The sequence below is a fragment of the Phyllostomus hastatus genome, unplaced genomic scaffold (genome assembly GCF_019186645.2).
Source record: "Phyllostomus hastatus isolate PE091 unplaced genomic scaffold, TTU_PhHast_1.1 phas_contig_34, whole genome shotgun sequence".
In the NCBI taxonomy this organism is placed as follows: Eukaryota; Metazoa; Chordata; class Mammalia; order Chiroptera; family Phyllostomidae; genus Phyllostomus; species Phyllostomus hastatus.
Genome location: NW_025333857.1, coordinates 66,076,922 through 66,098,048, shown reverse-complemented (window position 1 = coordinate 66,098,048; position 21,127 = coordinate 66,076,922). Strand labels below are relative to the sequence as shown.

Here is a 21,127-nt window from a genome sequence, read left to right as displayed (position 1 = left end):
TCAGACAGACAGACCAGGGCTCCGGTTCAGCTCTGTCGGTTAGACCGTCCCCATCTTGGGTTCCTCATCCACCCCATAGGTATCTTCTGAGGATTAAGTGCAATGATGGGCATATAGTATAGATCCAGGTTAGCATGAGGTGGGATTTTAGTGATATTACTGCTTGAATTGTGCCCTGCCAGTTACTCCTACCCTGTCCCACTACCCTCAGGTGAGATTTATACCATATGCAAGACACAGTGGCCAGCCTGGGGTTTGTGCCTCTGAGGTCATTGCTGAGCCATGTCCGCTAACCCCAGTGCAGAGCCGGCATCGATGTGGCCTGAGAGTTCCTTCACTTTTGTGCTCCCCCACCTTCTAGCCGTCCTGGGGCTCAGAGGCTGGCCGACGAGCTGGGCCCCTGGACGGCTCTGATTCGACTTGCCCGTCCGCCAGGGTGGAGTAAGGAAGCAACTTGTCCAGTAGTTACCTTAGCCTAACTAGTTGTCTTGCACTTGACCAACTGGAGCGGGATATTCTCAGGAGGTGGGGTGAAAGGGTCGGTGCAGGCCCCGCCTGGCCGCTCCCCCTCTCCTGCGGTGGGCTATCCCTGGGTTGGCTTCCAATTCGTTTTGGCCCCATTCCTGGGAGGACATGGTTTAGGATGTTATTACCTAAATGTTTTGGTCTTTGTAGCCTAAAATTAGGTGTGAAATTTGATATCTAAAAATCTAAAAAGGTAGCCCTGGGGGATTATTTTTTTCTTCAAAGCTAATTACAGTCTTGAGCTTTACGTAGTAGAAATGGGGAAGCTAGCTCCTAGGAAATCGGAGTCTGCCCTGCTGGGCACGGTGGAGGGACAGGTAGGGCACCGCCAGAGAGAGGCGCCGGCGAGGGGTCCAGAGAAGAGTGGAAGTGAGCAGATGAACAGCTGGAGGGACTCGGCAAGGGCCTGGGGTGCGGTCGGTGCCGAAGAGGGACTAGATCTGTGGGCTCCAGGCAGGACCTCCTTGATTCTCCCCTTTTCTTCACCTCCCAAACCTACGTCTGCCTCTTACGTCGTTCTTAATTGACACACTTCCCACCACCCCTGCTGCCTCCCGCCCATCCTTAGCTCTGTCAGAGTGCTCCGGCATCGCTGCAGCAGCCTCCTAACTAGCCCCCTGCAGCCACCCTCGCCCCTCCAGTCTGTTTTCGACACTACTCCCAGAGCAGTTCTCTGCCTAAAACTCTTCAGAGACCCTCCGCTTTTCCTGGGATCAAAATCATTAACACGGCCTGCGGGGCCCCATTAGTGTGTCCTGGCCGCCTTGTCTTTCGGCTCTGTTCCGTCCCCACTGTTCCTGCTTTCTGTGCTTCTTCTCTCAGCCCCCGGAGTGAGCTGACTGCCCATTTCAGAGCCTTTGCACATGCAGAGGTTGAACGTTCCCTCCCCAGGGCACAGGTAACCCCTGTCCATCTGTTGCATCCAACCCTTTCTCAAGACCTCGTCTTGGCCATCTACTCATGGGACATGCAACCCTGTGACATCAGATTATCATCACTAATTTCAGAACGAGCATTCAGCATTGCCCAGCGCAAGACAGTTTTTTGCAGCTTCTCCTCTCCCTGCCCTGACCGGTGATCCTGCCTTATACTTCATTGAAAAAACAAACAGTGAACTCAAGCTATTTCTCCTTTCCTGCCAGAGCGACCAGCTTATTTGCCTCTGTATCCACCACCTCGGACTGTCCTGCTGTCAGAAGGGAAGAAACACATATCCCGCTCCTATGGAGGACCAGCCACCCCCCCCGGGGTTCACAAGCCCCTGTCCTCTTGGGGCGCCCTCTCTTTTCTGTGTCCTCGGTAACTGAATCATTTCCATGAGCATACGGCATGCGTTTGTATCACCCATTTGGGAGAGGTTCCTCCTGCACCCTCCCCTCCCCAGTTTCACTCCAGCTGCTGCTGCCCCATTTCCATATTCCCCTGAAAGGCACGGTTTCTTTCTTTTTTTTTTAAACTTTGCAAATAAATGTTTTTATTTGTTTTTTTGTGTTTATTTTAAAAAATATTTTATTTATCTATATATTTTTAATCTTAATTTTTTAAATTGTTGTTCATGTACAGTTGTCTCCATTTCCCCCCCATCCCAGCCACCGCCACCTCCCACCCTCGATCCATCCCCCTTTGGTTTTGTCCGTGTGTCCTTTATAGTTGTTCCTGAAAACCCTTCCCCCTTTTTCTCCCCATTATTCCCTCCCACCTTCCCTCTGGTTACTGTCAGTTTGTTCTTAATTTCAAAGTCTCTGGTTATATTTTGCTTGCTTGTTTGCTTTGTTGATTAGGTTCCACTTATAGGTGAGATCATATGGTGTTTGTCTTTCACTGCCTGACTTATGTCACTCAGCATGACTCTGTGTCCGGTTCCACCCACGCTGTCACAAAGAGTAGGAGCTCCTTTCTTTCTGCTGCGTAGTATTCCATCGTGTAAATGTACCACCGTTTTTTGATGAAAGGCAAGATTTCTTGGAAGAACCATTCCTATTCACTGTATCCACTTTCTTTCCTTCCATCCTCTCTTTATCTTATCCCGAGGGTGTCATACCCTTCACTCCGCTTATCAAGGTCAGTGACTGTCTCCAGGTTGTGAAGTTCAGTGGCCAGCGTCAGCCTTCCAGCAGCAGCAGCCGGCCCCTCTCTGTGGCCTTCCGTTCACGACTCGCCCTCCCTGCTTGCCTCTGCCTCCCTGGCCTTTCCTTCTCGGTCTCCTCTGCTGCCTTTTGAATGTTGGAGTGTCCCAGGGCTGTGTCCTTAGCCCACGTCACTATGTCTTCCCTCTCCCATGGCTTTTGAGTATGCTTTGGGACTTCCAAATTTATACCACAGCCTAGACCTTCTCCAAATCTCCAAATCATACAGTCAGCTATCTGCTTGACATCTCCACCTTGATGTCTAAAAGATGTGTCAACATTAATCCGTCCAAAGCCAAACTCCCTGTCCTGATCTTTCTCGTGTCAGTTAACGGCACCGCTATCTGATTGGTGTAGCCGAAAGCCTAGTTTCCACAATCCCCGTATCCATCAGCAAGTCCCACTGATCCCACACTCAGTGTGTACCCCTGTTCAGCCACTTCCCCTCTCTTCTACTGGTCTTGCCCGGACTCCCACAGCACAGCCTCCTCTGCAGGCCGTTCACCACAGAGCAGCCGGAGGGGTCTTTTTAAAAAATTTAGATCGGGTTATGGCCCTTCCACGCTTAAAGCCCTGCAGTGGATTTCCGTTGCCCTTACAGTGAGACCAGAGCTTCCTGGCCCGGTTCTGCTGTTTCTCTGTCTTTATCACCTGCCTGTCTTGTTCGCCGTGGCCCAGCCACACAGCCTTCTCTCTGTCCCTCAGGTGTCCCAGCCTGTTCTCATCTCAGGGCCTTAGCCGCAGCCATTCTCTCCAGCCGGAATGCTCTTTTCCTGGGTGCACACAAGGCCGGCGGTGTCTCTGCTGGACATCGGCTCTGCGGAGCCCTTTCCCGACCGCTCTGTGTAAAGAAACTCGGCTTCTCCTCATTGCCTCGGGACTCCCTCCTTCCCTTCCTTCCTCCCCTCCTCCCTCCCTTGCTTCGCAGTACTCACCATCGCTGCCACCGCGTGGATGTCTGTCTGTCTCTCTGTCTGCTCCTTAATGATGTCTAAGCTCCATGATTCCTCTTCACTGTGCATTGCCACGGCCATACATGACACATGGGGGGCGCTGTGCTCAGTAAGTACTTGAATGTGCAATTAAGAGCTCAGCATTCTAGCAGGAGACATGTTTAGAAAACGGGGCAGAGCGCCATGCTTCTTTGGAGTCAGGAAGGCCTGAGTTCCAGTCCTTGCTCTGCCCTTTGCCAGGGCTCTTGGATCTTTAGGAGCCCATTTCTTCACCTGTAAAATGGGCTTGACATTAGTCCCTGCCTTACAGTCTTACTCCGAGGACTGAACGCAGTTAGTGTATTTAAAGGATCTGACACCGGCAAGTGCTTCATAAACGTCAGTTCCTTTCCCCTTACACCTTCCGTGTGTCAAGATGCCCAGGGGGCACATAAACAATGTTTGGGCTCCGACAGGACCCTTGGACTGGACCATTAAAAAGGTCCCCGTTACAGTGACAACTTAATGAATCTACTGTTCATGTTTCTAGCGAAAGGAACACTCGCTATATTTTATTTAACAGCACACCACTTTAGTGTATTATAATGGCCTCTCTCACCACCTTTTACTCCCCATTTGTAAAGTCCTTTTCCTGGGTTTTATTGTGTATTGTTTGGTTGTGAGTAATGGTGCTCCTTTGGCTAGCTGGATAGCGATTGTCATTATTTTTAATCTACGTTAAGGGAAGGAGAGGGAAGGGAAATTTAGCTTAACACAGTTAAAACACCAGAAATATTTCTAATAGTCTGGGTTTGCTGAATTTTAAGATGGTTTGTATAGTCTAAATGATTTCATATTAGAAGTGAAAAATGCACCAGACATTTTAATTTTGTTTTTTATAATTTTATTTTTTACTCTGTTGTGGCGTGTGGGAGCTGTCTCATTTGAATTGAGTTGACTCTGCCCCAGAGCCAGATGGTCGGAATCCAGGTGGAGACCTGGCCCTGCCTTGCCCTGAGAGGGCTCAGTGGGGTAGGGGGCGCTAGGGCTCCTGTCACTGCCGGCGGTGGCACGGACCCAGAGCGAGGGAGGCTCAGGGTGCTGGTAGGTGCAGTCCGACTGCCCCACAAGGATCTGGACATAAGGCAGGCCGGAGAAACTGCAGAGAGAACAAAGAGAGACCTGACACCGCTGAGGGCCTCCCCTGTCCCCGCCGCTCCCCTGGCTGCGGCCGCCTCCGCCCGCCCCGCAGCTGCCTACTGCTGGACGAGGGCCACAGCGCTCCCGCCTCTCCCACCGTCCTCGCCCCCTCCACTGCCTTTCTTCATCATTTGCTGTCTCAATTTCACAACCTCTCCTTTTTTTTACAAATTTCTTTTTCTCTTATATTTTTAGATGATTTAAAATGCTTATTTTAAAATCTTCAGATTGCTTCGTTATTTCTGTTTTCTTGAGTGTGAGCTCTCACTTGTTGGTGTTATCTTTCATAGTAGTGGGTTTTGCTGGCAGGCTTGTTTTGCCTATGGTAACAGCCCTGCTCCATCCCCTCCCCTTACCCTCTCCGTGCGGTGGTTTTGCCTCAACCTGACTTTTGAGGGCTTAGGAAATTTGCGTGGTTCTTCTTCCTCCATGGGAGTTGAGTTGCTGGTCCTGCTGCTTTCTGCAAATGTCCCTTTCTCCTGACTTTGGGTCTCTACTGTTTCTGACCTTTGGATAAATTTTATCTTGATTTTGAATCCTGTAGTGCACCTTGAAACATTTTGGCTGTTCCGGGTTTGTGCTGTCCTTGCATGGGTGTAGAACTGTGTGTGCTGACACCACCTTCTGGACAGGAAACCTTTCCATTCGTTCCTTACCCCACAGTCCGAGTCGCCTTGCCACAGCACTGTGGCTGCCTGCTCCCTTGCACAGAGCCTCCAATGGCTCTCCTTTCCCCAGCATGGCTGGCTCCGCCCCTGCCTCGCTCCCAGCCCCGCCTCCCTGTTCTCCAGGGTGTCCTGACTGTGCTCCTATTGTTTTCCCCGCTGAGGCTCTTCCATTTTCCTTTCCCCTGGCCAGCCTCTGTCGACTCTACAGTCCTTTTCTGACGTTCTTCCTGCCACCCAGTCTTGACGCTGGAGCTGTTGCTCTGCAGCCCTGCCACACTTGCACGGTGCCGTGTGTCTCTGCACCCTGTGGAGGAGTAACTTGTGCACATGCCTGTCTCCGACAGCAGGCTCACTCCTCGCAGGCAGTTCTGCACCCCCAGTGCCCGTTACGAGGACTCTTCTTGAACCACTCCACGGTCTTTTACATGCTGGCTCAATCTGAGTTCCTGGGAACTCGGAGCCTGAAATAAGGACTTGGGTGCATGTGGTTTATTCGGAATGGTGATTCTGGGGGGTAGGAAGGAGGAAGCAGGGAGAGGAAGGTAGAAATGAAGGGCACCTTACCGTTCTCGCTACTGCTGTGGGCAGCTGGGGCTCGGTCCCACTGGGCACCCTGTGAGGGACGGCACAGACTGTGCCTTAATGTTGGTCCCTCTGAAGATGGGAGCCTGGGGTGTTTACTCAATGGCTCTCCTCCTTCATTGCTTGAGGGCGTCCCTCAGGTACTCACCGGTCCCCACTCCCTGCTGCCCAGCTGGCTGGCCCAGAGGGCTCTGGGAAGAGTCCCACGGCAGCAGAGCGGGCAGGGAGAGCTCGAGGTGGGCCTGTCGTGTGCGCTGCCCACACGGCTGCAGCTGCAGTCCGAGTGAGGCCCAGGGCGTGTGGCAAGGGGCATGGAAAACATCTGCCCATGCGCTCTCTGATTTAGCCCTCAGAGCTGTCCTGTGGAGGAAGGCTTGCCTTACTTTCACAGAATCGCAGGTAGAATTCGAGTCCATTTTTGTCGGATTTTAGAACCACTGCTTTTCCGATTGAGAGCAGTTTATAATATCCCTTTATTCAATCCCTAGTTACTGAGCACCGATTCTGCATCGTGACCAGGTCACTGGTGGGTCCACCAGCCTGGCCAGCTTCATCCAAAGCCAGATTTACCCCCCAGACGCAGGCATAGGCCAGGGGGGCAGGGGGACCTTGCATTGTCACGAGTACTTTGTGACCCTGTTTGTTCCTTTCCTAGGTCCAGCCTGCGTCCATTCAGCCACTCGGCCCCCTTGCTTACTGTGCTGCTTATGTCAAACTAATTCTCTTTTTCTTCATAAAACAGACATGGTGGTACCTACCTTGTGTGGTTGTGCGGTGACGTGGGGTAAAACACTAGGAGTGGTTCCTGACACGTGGTGGGCACTCCCTGGGCCATTCAGGAGGGAACCCCGGGGAACTGCACGGGGACGAGGCCAGAGCAGAAGGCTTAGTTCTGCCCCTTCTTTTCCTTCCGGTGAAACAGGCCCGACTTCCTGAAAGAGCTGCGTGAACTGCTTCTGGGACGAGGATGCTTGCCAGAGCAGGCGGTTTCTGGAGAACACCCCGATGGGAAAACTGAGGAGACACTCAAGCAGATGGCTGTGCAGCTGAGAGGTGAACTCAGACAGTTCCTCCAAGCCAGCTCGTTTCCCCAGCCCCACGGCGACCTGAAGTCACCTTGGGGAGCCCCGCTGGTGAAGGCTGCTGGGCCAGCCAGGGTGGAACTGAGAGATGCCTCGGTGCAGACCACGGCCACGGAAGGCGACGCGCTCGGATTCAGGCAGGAAGCCAGGAGCGGGGCTTGGGAAGAGACCCCGACAGATGCTGCGTTCAGCACAGAGCACCCGCCCGACAACTTGGACGGGATGCCAGGGCGACAGGCCGCACCCCCTGCCTTCTTCCCCAGGGCTGACAGAGTGAGTTTTCCGTACGTCACTTACTTAGTACAAACAGAAGGCTTAGAGAATCTCCCAGGTTTGTCTAAAACTGGATTTATGTAAAACCCGCATCCTCCTCTGCCTGCACTTGTCCCGGCCTCTGCTGAGAGGTGTGCGTCCGCCCTGACCTTCCCGAGAGTGTGCCTGCGTGTCCCCGTCTCTCCTCCCCCATCCCAGCCCTCTCTCAGTGGTCTCTCTGTCATGACACTCACGTGCTTTCCTCCCACAAATAGTCACGTGTGCCCCTCTGTCTGTAGCTTTCTCTCTCATGTTATGCGTTCAGGCCCGTCTCTTCTCATAATGGCCGTGTACACCTGCATTGTGTGGAATGCACTTAAATTTACATAATTCTCACCTATTGCTGGACATTTACCTTTTCAGGATGCAATAAAATTGTAGTAGCCAGATTTTAGGGGCAGGGATGAGAAGCTAGGTTTTAGTTTGTGCAGACTGTGTGTCTGAGAGGGCCTATTCTGTGGCCTTTGTCTGCATCCTGTGATCCTTACGCAGCGGAGCTGAGGAAGCCAGATCCCGAGGGCCTGCGGTTTGCCCGCAGTAAAGGGGCCGAGCAGGGACCCTCATTGCGCCTGTGTGCACAGCCCTGCCCTCTCCCTGGGTCAAGCCACCCTCCAGCCCGTGCTGGCCTGACGTGGTAGGGTCTCGTTTTGTTGAGTGAATGTATGCATTTTCTTTCTGCCAAGATGCTGTCTCTAAGTTTCTCCTCAAACACAGTCCAGTATACCAGCTTATTAAAAACTGACTCTCCTGGTACTGTTCGATTGGGCCTTTTGCTTGAAGTCCTGCTGGGAGGAGGGGCTGGGGCTGGGAATCCCCATTGCAGGGAGATGTGAGAGTTCTGGTAGAGAAGGGAACAGGTTGTGTTTCTGATAGCGCTCTAGTGGTGGCTATTGGTGTTCTTGTTTGTGATGGGTGTTCCGTGTCTGAGAAATCAGCTGTACACACCACTTTACAACATCAGAATGGAGAATTAAGTTTATTTTCTGACCACCAAAATTACTGCTTTTGTGCATTCCAAAGACAGTTAGATAAATCATTAGCAAAATTGCTCTTGATTGTTTTAAATTATGCACCAAAACTGTAATTTCTAGAAAAGGGTTTTCTAAAGATATCAGTAGAGACGAATATATATAGAGACACTGCCATTATATTAATGGTTCTTGAGATGCAATTTGGCTAGAATAGAAATGCTCTCCTCTTCCCCATCTCCTTTAGTTTCTACCTATATGTTAGAAAAACTAGAATCCCCCACCCATTTGTATGGGAGACATCATTCTGTGTTCAGGAAGTTTAGATAATTGAATGGACTTAATTTCCCCAAATATATTGATGTACTTTTTTGAGTTTGGAATTATCCTTTTTGCTTGTGTCTTAAAAAGAAAGGTAACAGTGCTTATTTTTTAGCATTTGCTCTGTGTGCCGGGATGGTGCCAGGTACCTGTGCACACTTCATCACGTTTATCCTTCCTAGCAAGCATGTGACTTAGGTAGTTATTACCTTCTTTTTACTTGGGAAAAGGTAGAGGCTGTGAAAGGGTCAGAAAATTGTCCACAGTGACTCAGCTGCTAGGAGGAGGAAGAGGGGTGTAAACCGAGGTCCTGTTTTAGACGTAGACAGGGGTCTTACAAGACAGCCTTTCTCTGGAAGGGAGGAGCCCTCTTACCACCCTGGTGGCCTCCATTCTATGCGGAGTAGAAGAAAATTCAGTGATTTTCCTTGTGGTCTTTGGTTAGTCAGTGCATCAGTAATCCCAAGGCTTATGACGCCAGAACTCTGGTATCCATCACTGTGGCCATCACTGTGGCCATAAAAAGGCCATCACTGTGGTCCAGCATGGGAACAAAGAGATGGATATGCTTCCAGTTGTTTAGTTTGAAGGGCGAGAGGATGGACTTCACAGCTATACCCGTGATTGCATCGGGCCTGGCCATTTAGCTACTTTGAGTCCTCGGGTAGATCACCCAGCTGTTCCCAGTGGCTTGAACGGGCTCAGTGTGACCTAGAGCCCGAGGCTGGCATGATGAATACATGGGGTCATGTGTGGTAAGTGCCTTATCCATGGTAGGAGCTCCGTGTGTGTGCCTCCTTGTTCCCCTTCCATTGCCAAGTGGGAAGTTCCATGATGCCATCTTTAATAAGGTGGTAGGTGGGAATCTGTTCAGCATCCATAAGGTAGCATTTTCTGGGGTGTTATTTTAGAACCGGCATTAGGTTGACTGACGGCAGTCTTCTAGCCTGAAATTGGCTTTGGCATTTGTGCACTTGGAGATATGTTTTTGTTGCCATCTGACACACAGATTTGGATCCAAGAATAAAGATTGGAGGAGACGGAGGACCAAGCAAATGACTGTTATTTTCCAGTCCTTTTTGATGAGGCAACCACCTCCTCCCAGAGGGGTCTCTTTCACTACCACTAGTGTTCTTGTCCTTGAACCTGTCCTCTCCTCTTCCCTGGAATTTCAGGGCAGCAAGTACCTCACTTTTCTTCACTGGGCAATAGATTCTGAAGAGCTGGTTTAGGTTCCAACGGTCTAACCTTGTTTATGACATTGACTGGTTTTTTGACATCTCAGTTCTTGTCTGGAAAATAAGCATGATGACTTTGGTTATCCTGTGAACTTGGGGAATACAGAGTTTACTTGAGGGTTCTGGGAGAATGTGCTTGAAAGCATTTTATATCCTAGAACATGCAAGAAAGGGGTTTCCCTCTTTCGTTCCTGAGAGACCTCGCTGATCTTCTCATTCCCAGGGTCCCAAATATTTCCTGGTCTCCTCAGGTTCCTTTCCCACCACTTAGAAATACCTTATGTAGATATAATTCACATCTCATACAGTTTATTTATTGAAAGGGTACAATGTAGTGGGCTTTAAAAATGTATTCGTAGAGTTGAACAAGCATTATTGTAGTCAATTTTAGAACATGTTCATCCTTCCAAAAGAAACCTTGAACCCATTTGCAGTCACTTCCCATCCCCCCTGCCCCGGGCTGGCCCATCCCATTTGTAGGCAACCACGGACCCCCTTCCTTCCTCTCTGTCTTTTTATACATTCACCTGTTCTGGACAGTTCGTGTGAATGGAATCCTGTGCTATGTGATCTTCCATTCAGCGTAGTGTCTTCAAGGTTCATCCATGTTTTAACCTGTAACACTACTTCATTTATTTCTACTGCTACACAGTCCATTGTATGGGTGTGATACATTTAATTTATCCATTCATTAGTTGATAGACATTTGGACTGCTTCCACTTTTTGCTTATCATGAGTAATGTTGCTGTGAACTTTCTGTGTGCAAATTGTGGTGAGTGTACATGATCTAATTTCTCCTGAGTGTGTGCCTGGGAGTGGAACTGCTGGGTCACAGGGTAAATCTGTGTTCCACCTTCTGAGGAACTGCCAGCCTGTTTTCTGAAGTGTCCGCTCCTCCTCTGCATTTTCACCAGCGAGGCAGAGGGTTCCCACTCCTCCACGTCTTGGCTGGCACTCATTGTCTTTTTCACCGTAGCTGTCCAGTAAGGAGGAAGTGGCACTGTTTCATTGCAGTTTGACTTATATTCCCCTGGTGACCGCTGACGTTGAGCATCTCTTCCTGTGCTCACTGGCCATACGCATGTGTGAGAAATACGTGTCTCCGTTTGAGAAATGTCTGTCAGATCCTTTGATAGAGCTTTCACTTGAGTTATTTGTGTTTTTAGTATTGCGATTTAATATTTTTTTATGTATCCCTAGATTCAGTCTCTCTCCTCAGTGTTTGAATATGGTTAAAGTTCCCGCACTGGAAAGGCACCCTCAGTTGACCTCTGAAGTTACTGCTGCTTGCTCATCCCACAGTCGTTGTGGGCCATCTGCTGTGTGCGAGTTCTTGTCCTGGAAGCTGTGGGTAGAGTGTGGCCAAGAAATGCAGAGTCCCTGAACTCTGGCTTGCAGCAACTAGACCAAGAACAAGAATTGCACAGGCATTTAATCACAGTGGTACTAGTGCTGTCCCAGGAGAGCTGTAGGGAGGGAGCAGTGAGTGTATTACAGGCAGATCTGGCCTGGTCTTGGAAATGGAGGCCCATTTTCCCGAGCAAGGCGCATTTGAACAGAGCCCTAATGACTGTATTGGGATTAGTGGGTGAAGCGGGGGATGTGCAGGAAAGAGTGTCCAGGGCGGAGGAGGCAGCGTGTGCCAAGGCTCTGAGGTGGCAGGACGCTAGCACTTTGAAGAACTGACGGAAGGCGGGTAGTTGGCAGTAGGGAAGTGGGGAGGGGCAGTAACTCAGGCTGGAGGTCCTGCGCGGCGTGGGCTGTGGTCGAGACTGACCTCGTCACCAGGAACTGGGGAGCAGTTAAACTGGTGTAAGCCGAGGAGATGAATGGTGGGTTTGCCTTTTCTGTTGCAGTATGGAGAGTGGACTGGAAAGGGCAAGGGTGAGTGTTGGGGGGACCACTCAGGACGCTGTGGCCGTGGCCTAGTGAGAGCATCTTGGAGTTGGGTGGTGGCAGTGGAGAATGAGAAGAGTTGAAAGAATTCAGAGACAACTTGGGAACTGGAATGAATGGAACTCGGTGAGTGATGGAAGTGTGTGATGAGTATACACAGGGAAGTTTAAAAGGACCCCCACATACTGGGTTTGCCATAAACTGGCCGTGGTGTGATTCACCAAGACAGAGACTGCTGAAGGGGCCCAGCTTTGGGGGCGCTGGGTGATGGACTTGAAGGGTTGAGTTTTCATTTGACTTTGGAGCACGTGGGAGCCGTTGGAAATGAAGATGCCTGGGATGGGCGGGCCAGGAGCTCTGAGCCTGGGGAGTATTTCATGGATCAGTGACTCGGTAGCCACTGAACACTTTAGTAGGAGGTGGGTCTGGTAGACTAGCAGGGGTGGGGGGCAGATTGGCTTGGTCTGAAGGATGGGTGGGAAATGAGGAAATAGACAAGGAGGAAGGAAGTGTTTCCCAGAAGACTGTGTTGGAAAAAAGACGGCCACATGTGGAACGTCTGGAATGTCCAGAGGGACGGTGGGCCAGGGCCAGAGGGGGTCACAGAGGAAAAGCTGGACACTTGCCAGGCAGCGGAGGGACTTGCCAAGATCTAAGCTCTGTAGACTGGGAGGCCAGCGTGGATGCCAGTGTAGGAACCAGGAGTCTGGACAGCGGTTTGCACTCCGTTTTAGGAGGTTGGCATGAGACAAGTGCAGGGAGCACAGGGAGTCCCAAACAAGATGGATGCAAAGTGGCCCACTCCAAGACACATCAACATTAAAATGCTAAAGGTTAGATAAGAAGAGAATCTTAAAAGCAGCAAGAGAAAAGCAGTTAGTTACCTACAGGGGAATTCCCATAAATCTGTTAGATGATTTCTCTGAAGAAACTTTGCAGGCTAGGAGGGATTGGCAAGAAACACTCAAAGTTATGAAAAGCAGGGACCTATAGGCAAGATTGCTCTATCCAGCAAAGCTATCATTTAGAATCGAAAGGCAGATAAAGAACTTTCCAGACAAGAAAAAACTTAAGGAGGTCATCATCACCAAATCATTATTATATGAAATGTTAAAGGAGCTTATTTAAGAAAAAGAAGAAGATTAAAACTATAAACAAAATATGGCAATAAATACATATCTATCAACAAATTGAGTCTAAAAAACAAACTAAGCAAATAAGAAGAACAAAGACAGAATTATAGATACAGAGAGCATTTTGATGGTTGCCAGATGGGAGGGGGTGTGGGGGAAATGGGTGAACAGGTGAGGGGATTAAGAAGTACAAACAGGTAGTTACAGAATAGCCATGGGGATGTAAATTACAGCACAGGGAGTGGAGTCGCCAAAGAACTTATACACATGACCCATGGACATGAACATGGTGTGGGGATTGCCTGAGGGAGTGGGGGTTCTGGGTGGAGGGGGCAAGGGGGGGAATCAGGATAACTGTAATAGCATAATCACTAAAATATAGTTTAAAAAAAGATTGGCATGAGCCTGTTGACTGTGTGACAAAGGAAGTGTGTTCATTGCTGTCTGTGTGTGCGTTTTTAGGAGGCTAAGAAGTCCCGCTTGCCCATCCTGATGAAACCTTCCCAGTCGCTGGGAAGTGTGTGCCGGCTCCCTGACCCACAGGAGGTGGTGGCCCAGCTGCGGGGCCAGATCTTGGAGCTGCAGGGGGAGCTGAAGGAGTTTAAAATGCGCAATAAGCAACTTCACCAAAAGTTAATTCTGGCTGAAGCAGTGACGGAGGAGAGCCCAGTGCCAGACAAAACGCTCCTGAAAGGTAAGCACCTAGAAAAATGCGTTCCCCGCGAGCTAGATGAACGACCCGATAGCACCGCTGGAAATGTCAGCCTTGTTGTTTGGAATTGCAATAAGTTTGAGTGTAAATTTTATGGATTGCAGTGATTAATCTTGACTCTTGACAAATATACAATCGAGGGAAACAATCAGGAAAATGAATCTATTGTTTTCACTTTCTTGTGGCGGCTGGTTACAGCCAGGGGCTCGCGGCGCTCACAGGTCTTCCGAGGTCACTGCTCCCTTCCCTTGGGGTTGTCTGCAGGGGCCCCCCGTTGGGAGGGCTTGGCCCTGGGCATTTTTTCCAGCTTGGTCTGTGGAAGCCTCAGGCATGAGACATGGGGCATCTGAAAGTCCTCTTTGCTGGGTTCTTTGGATCGTCCAGGGCTGATTCCAAGCCCTGCTGACCTTACGTCTGGCTCTACGAGTGACCAGCCTCCCCACCCGCTTGAATCTGCTGCCTGTGCTCTCCCGAGAGCTCCCAAACCAGAGAGTCCCTGGGTCAAAGCAGACTTGGGGGGAGCGCCTCAGGCGGGCCCTCTAGGACGGGCAGTGCTCTCGGAGATTTGGGACTGCCGCCCCTGTGTGCCGCCGGAGAAAGCGGAGGGCCCCTCACAGAGCAAGGGTACCTGCTCTCCAGAGGGTTCTCAAGTCCACGGAGGCGCTTAGGTCGACTCCTGGTTGTGAACATCCGCTATAAGCAGATGAGAGCAACACACAACAATAAGAACAATAGCAGTAATCTTGTATTTATCTATTCAGAAAGCGTTCATTAAACCCTCCTGTGAGCCAAGCTCTGCTTTAGTCACGGGGGAGCTAGGAGTGAACAAATCAGATGAAGTCTGGGTCTAACTTACCTCCTTGTGTGTGTGTGGGGGGGGGGGGGTGGAAACCATAAGCCAGTGAGCAGATAAAGGAGGTGTGAGATAAGTGCTGTGGGGAAAATAAGACAGGGATGCTGTGGAATGGGGGGAGTGTTTGCTAATGCCCATGGAATGTTCTAGAAAGTGTCCCTGATGAGGCGGCATTTAGACAGAAAGCAGGGGGAAGTGAGTGGGCTGCTCCTCTTGGTAGAAGGAACGAGGGCAAAGTCCCCGATGTTGCTTTGAGCTCACAAGTCGGATGAATAGGAAGAAGGTCGCTTGTATGGCTGGACTGGAGTGAGAAGGTGGGAGATGGAAGAGGTCAGGGAGCTGGCAGGTCAGGGCAGGGACTTGCAGGCTCTTTCCAGGCCTCCACCTGTCACCCCAGGTAGGCCCGGAGACTGCCGGAGGGTTTCCAGCAGCGAAGTGATGTGATCTGACTCGAGCTCTAAAGCAGGGACTCGTAAACTGGGGCCTGTTTGCACAGTTTCACTGGAGGGCAGCCATACTCAGTCACTGGCGTAGTGTCTGGGACTGCTTCTGCACCACGGTGGCAGAGTGGAGCAGTTGCAGGAGAGACCCTGTAGCTCCCAAAGTCTAGAACATTTATTACTTGGCTTTTAAGAAAAGCGGGCCAACCTCTCTCCGTTAAAGGACCACCTGAATGTGAGCCGCCGGAAGGACGGAGTTGTCATGCAGTAAGTGGGGAAGCCTTCAGGAGACCCAGGCCTCGGGGGTCTGGTTCCAGACTTGGGGGAGATGCCTGCTAGCCATCCCAGTGGGCACGTCAGGTAGGCAGCTGGAGGTCGACGCGTCTGGAGCACAGGGAGAGGTCTGGGCTGAGCTCAGAACATAGGAAATAATCACCGTGCCCCTGGTATTTGAAGCTGTACGACCCGGAGACATAGGGAGTGGGCCCAGGAACTGAGAGTGGGGTTCTCTGCTAAGCAGAGGTTGGACGGAGAAGGAGCAGAGGGTGCTTGCGGAGGGGAGCCACGAGAGGGTGCCGGCCAGACGCTGAGTGGAGAGCAGACGAGCTGTGTGGAAACTGCCGGTAAGACGGGCGAGGCAAGGACGGAGGACTGGCCTTGGCATTGAGCGCTGCGGGAGTGCTTGGTGACTGTGCAGGGAGCTGTTTCAGTGGAGAGGTGGGCCTGCCTGGCATGGGTCCCGGAGAGGGCACGGGGGACAGCCGCTGCAAACAGCAAGAGCAGGCAGCTCTGAGGGATTAGAGCCGCAGGGCACTTAGAGCCACACTGTCGTGGAGTCAGGTGACTGGAGTCAGGTGACCGTGGGTGACTGCTGCAGCGGTGTCGTCTGACGGCAGGAGGCGCAGTGCCGAGTGCTGAGGGAAGAGAGAACGCGGTGGAAGTGCCAGGGGAGAGCACAGGCACCTCCGCCCCAGGCCCAGAGGCAGGGGCTGTGGGGAGGAAACAGCCCTGATGGGGAGGCGTGGGATGCGCCCTCTGGGGGCGGGTGGACTGTGCGGGGAGGAGAGCGAGGTGCTTTGGGGTTTTGCCAGGGAAGGGTTTGCCTGCGAGGTGGGAAGATGGCGTCATCGTCGAGGGCAGGGGTGTCAAACTCATCTTCTTTGGGGGGCCACGTCAGCCTCGAGGTTGTCTTCAAAGGGCCGAATGTCATTTAAACTCCCTCACAGTTAAGGAGTGGTTACATTTACACAGTCCTAAAATTGTTTCGGCCCTTGGGAGTCTGGGAGCCTTCCTGGGGCCGTGACAAACCAGCACCTACTGTTTGTTCGGCCCCACTGTCCATTCTGATACACGATGTAGCCGAATCCCCTTCAGCCCTTCGGAGGCGGGTGCGCGGGTGACCCCTGCTCTGTCGCCAAGGCTGCGGCTTAGAGGTAGGGCGGCTTGGCTGCGGGCACTGCCCTCCCGAGCGCGGTGTGAAGCAGCCCGCCGGATTCCAGAGCCTGCGTCCTTCACTGTTTCGTGAAGTTAGTATATGGTGCTTTGCTTTGGGTTTTATGGTGAGCTTTAGCCAGGGGTGTTTTCCATTTAACTTTAGGTTCTTTTGTGAGTTTACCATAGTTTCGGTTTCAAGAGTGGCCTCTAGCCAGATTGCTCTCTCCTCTCTCCCTCCCATCCCTTCTCTCCATCCACTCACCTGCCCCATGTGGGCGTCTCTTCGCCCGTGCAGTGAGTGTTCCTGTGAACTTCCTGGGCCCCCAGCCTCGCACGCCGGGTGTGGGAGACTGACAGAGGACTGGGAGAGAGTCCGCCTTCTGAGGACTCCCTGTCTCTCGGGGTGGGAGTCACTAATTAAATCAGTGTGGCTCAGGAGGTGGGGACCCTTCAGAGAGGAAAGAGTTTTATGGTAAAGGTGACTCAGCCAAACAGACGCCCTGGCACTGTGCCGAGGGCTTGCCGTGTGCACTTACGATTTTTTAAAATTAATCCTCGCCCCAAGTATGCTTGTTGATTTTTAGAAAGAGAGGGAGAGAGGGAGAGAGGGAGAGGGGGAGAAGAAGAGGGAGAGAGAGAGAGAGAGAGAAACATTGGTCGGTTGCTTCTTCTACATGCCCTGACTGGGGATCGAGCCTGCAGCCTTTTTGGTGTATGGGACGATGCTCCAACCAACTGAGCCACTTGGCCAGGGCTTAACAATGTTTTCACTTCTTGCTCAGACCCCAGGGTGCCTCAGCCAAGTGGTACTTCCTTCCAAAGTTGCCCAGAAGACGCTGGGGCCTCTCTCTTGGGAGAGGTGGGCGTGAGTCTCTAGAATTCATTTTCTCACTCCCAGTTTTTTGAGAGCCTGGACTTAAACCATTTCAGACAAGCTGCAGTGTATTTATGCTTTTTATGTCCTGTTATGGCAGCTCGATAGATTAATTTTATCTTATAAATTGCATTTTGCCTCCCCAGTGTTTTTATTTCCCTGTTGTATCTTTGTGTTCTTCTCAGTTGCTTGGCTAAGTTTCAAGCCTGTGTTTTTATTTATTTTTTGTTCTCTTCGTGGATGCCTGTAGCCCAGCCCCTTGTGGGAGCAGCCTACCAGGAGAGCAAACGGGAATTAAAACCACGCCCTGTGTCTGGAGAAACGAGGGAAGGGACAATGACAGTGATCAGCAAACCAGTTACGAGACCACTCAGAATTCAACCCCTCTGTGTTTGAACACCTACGGTGTGCCAGGCACCATTTGCGGTGCCTTATGTAAAAATTACTACTAATTTATTACGGGTGGCTCTGCAGCAGCCATCTTCAGGCATCATCATTGTTCCCGTTTAACACGTGAGGAAGCTGAGGTTTTTAGAAAGAATTGGTCCCGGGTCACCCAGCTGGTAAGGAGGGGGGGAGTCAGGGTCCAGCGGGACGTCTCTCCGAGCTGCCCAGTCCATCGGTCAGACGCTCTTCTCCCGGGCAGCGGGCTGGGTTCCTGCGGTTCAGCCGTGAAGGACACGGCACGCTCTCCGGATGCCTGCCCCTCGGTCGGCCGGCGCTCTCCGTGGTGCTGACCGTTGTTCGGTGCGCACAGTCAGCCCCTGGCCGCCTGCGAGGAAGGGTCAGAGGTGAGCCTGAGCCCACACCTGTTTTGTGGGGTTGGCTGAGCGCGTCAGTGGGAAAGGTACAGAGATGTGAGTGAGGCCCCAGGTAAGTTTTTTTTCTTGAAATTATGAATTATTGTAAACAGAGAGAGAAGCACGAAGGATAATATAACAGTGTTCACGTTCCCATTCAATCAGTGTGAACCAGTGCTTCCATTTTTTGTTTTACCTTAGATCTCCCCACCTCCTTTATTTTAAAAAAAAATCGCCATCAATCTGTAAGAAATAACTGTCTTCAGGAATCCTAAATGTTTCATGGGGTGGCTGTGAGAATGCCGGTCTCTGGGGAAACGCTGGGCTGCGGGCCCCGCCCCCGGAGCTGTCTGCTGTCTCAGTGCCTCCGCTCTGCGCGGGGGAAACGTGGTCGTGTGCTCTGAGTGTTCTGGGCTCTGAGGAGACTCTACCAGGTCATAAAGTACGCCTTAGCCGAGTTGTAGAAAGTTCTAGAACTGCAGTATTTCCTGTAATGCAAATAAACGGTCCTTTACACATGCTGCTGCCTCTATACTGAATTTCCCCCTTTAGTTCTTGCCTAGCTGACGCCTCCTTCTTCCTTCAGGCCTCGCTTAAAGGTCACTTCAGACGAGGCCTTCCTGAATCCCCCGGTTGTTTAGACGCTCCCATGAGCCCCTCCGCTCCTCCATATTTCGGTCTTGAGCTGACTCGCTCAGTGGCTGTGCTCTGCAAGGCTGGGCACTGTGCGTGACGCTGTCCGTCCCTGCCGTTTCTTCTTCGGTAGCCCCTGAGTGGACAGGTGGGAGGTGAATGAAGGGGACTCCCAGTGAGGGCTGAGGAGTGTCGCTCCTTGCTCCTGCGCCCCTGACACAGGAGACAGACCCTGGTTGCAGGAGGCACGCGGCATTCAGAGTGGGGCGGGTGCTGCCAGCTGTGGCGGGGGCTGCGCTGCTCACGCGCCCTGGGCCTTGGGCAGGTTCTTCTCTCTCTAAGCCTCGTCTCCTCTTCTGCAGAGCGAGGACACTAGTGGTGCCTCACGGGTTGTTAGGAAGGTCAAGTGGGCAGCGTGGGAGGTGCTGGGAGCCTGGGCCTGGGCCCGGCACAGAGTTGTGTGTCCTGAGTGTGCAGGTTCACGCTGTGCACCCGTGGCGCAGTCCTCCCTCTCCCACACCCCCAGGCAGTGACTTTTAAATGAAAAACAGCAGCAACTCCTCTGGAACTTCACCGAGGGCCACGGAGCAGCGAAGCGCACGGCCGCATTGCCGTGCCCGCGCTGGAGCCTGGATGTCGGACCCTTACTTCTGCTGAACCCCAACTTGCTGCAGGTTAGCGGCACTTCTGGAGTCAAAATGATGAGTGTCGAGTGTCTGGATGTTAGGTTGGTTGTCCCGGAGGAGCAGAGTTTAAAGTGCAGTGAGCATGAGCGTGCACACTCTCCCAGCCATTCTGGGGGCTGGGGCGCGAGCATGGGTGTAGCTAAACATTGGAGCCAGCCTTTGTCTCTATTCCAGAAGGACGTTTGTATGGCTCTTACATTGGTCTCTGCCTCGTGATTACTTAACAAAACTCATCAGAACTGATCTTCATTCTCACGAGTGAACAGTGCTCCTTGCCATGAAATTCCATAATCATATGGTTGTTACAGCAAAGCTGTTTCCTTGTCTTGGAGGGTGATGCAGTGGGGAACAGAGCCTGGCTGGGGGCCCTCGCTCTGTCTCTGTCCTCCTCACTCAGCCAGCAGCACCTCCCGAGTCCCCCCTCTGCCCCAGGCCCTGTGCCAGGCACTGGGACACAGAGATGAGTGGGACGGTCTCTCCCCTGGAAGACCTCAGAGACCAGTGATCAGAGCAGATTTTGTACAGTAAGAACGCTGCATCAGGAAGGTTTCTTTTAGGTCAGGTAGCAGCTGCTTTCTAAAATAAAAAGGTTCATTTTATGGTATTTTCATTGGGAGCAGAGAAACAAGAATGGATTTAAGAGCTGTGAGGAGCAGTTGCAGAACCCAGAAACTGGAGTATACAGTCCGACAAGGACTTGTGTGGGCTTTTCTCCCTGGGAGGGTGCCTCAGGCACCGTGTCCAACCCACGGCGTTTTCCAAGTCCACGGCCAGTGCTGGAAGGCCTCCCGTGATAGGCGTCCTGCCCGTCTTCGAACAGTTTCAGGGAAGCAAAGGGTGTTAATGTTAGTTGGGTTTCTCCCCTACTTTGTACCAGAACCGCTAACCTTTTTGCAGATGTCGTCCCATTGGATGCTAAAACAAAACAAACGCAGCCCTTCTTAGTGACCGGTGTTCTTCCCGTGACCAGTGTTCTTCCCGTTCTGCAGGTGAAGCTCCGAGGCTCAGCGGGGTTAAGTAACTTGCCGGAGTTCACGGGACTAAGTGGCGAGGAAGTAGATGGCAGAGGCAGGGTTTGACACCAAGTCTGTTTGACTTCAGAGATGGGTTTTTCTTAAATGTTGCTGCCTCTGAAGTACTCAGACAGCTGTTCATGTTGAGCGGGGCTTTCCCTGGACCGCAGGCAGTGTGGTGCGTGGTTAAGGACAGACGTGCCGGGCTCGGGCCTGAGCTTGGAGCCTCACAGCAGCATATATGTTAGGCATCTCTGGGGAAACCGAGGCTCTGGGTTAGTGAGTCACTCGCCTAACAGTGTGCAGCCAGCAAGTGGCAAAGCTGGGTGTGACCCAACTTCCCTCTGGCTCCAAAGCGTCCCTGGGGACTTAAAGCAGCCGTAAGGAGGTGTGTCCTGGAAGGGCTGTGAGCTGTTGCATCAGCTCACTGCAGGGGCTCTGTGGCATCTCCTGGCAGCGGGCGCGTGTGGGAATGAGAAGACGACTCACCTGGGTGGGTTGTAGGGTTACTGTTCTTCAGCCGTACTTCCCTCCGTCCTCGATGTTTATCAGAACTTTATTGACTCCTGGTGCAGCTAGGCACTGTACTAGGGACTGAGAACGTAAAGGTGGAAGGCCAGGGAGGGAGAGAATCCACATCACTAATAGCCACGTAAATAAATTTAAAGAGACAATTGTAACTCCTCCACGAGCACTCG

At 51.8% G+C, this 21,127-nt stretch overlaps 1 protein-coding gene across 3 annotated transcripts in view; it reads left to right on the top strand.

Annotated features, from left to right (window-relative positions):
- Nucleotides 1-21,127, top strand: part of CDK5RAP2 (CDK5 regulatory subunit associated protein 2) — a 167,576-nt gene that overhangs the window by 97,720 nt on the left and 48,729 nt on the right. For all 3 annotated transcript variants that reach the window (XM_045840755.1, XM_045840756.1, XM_045840757.1), the window contains 2 exons: nt 6,956-7,388; nt 13,447-13,678. In XM_045840755.1, the coding sequence (XP_045696711.1) occupies nt 6,956-7,388; nt 13,447-13,678 (665 nt within the window). The remainder of the gene's footprint in view (nt 1-6,955; nt 7,389-13,446; nt 13,679-21,127) is intronic.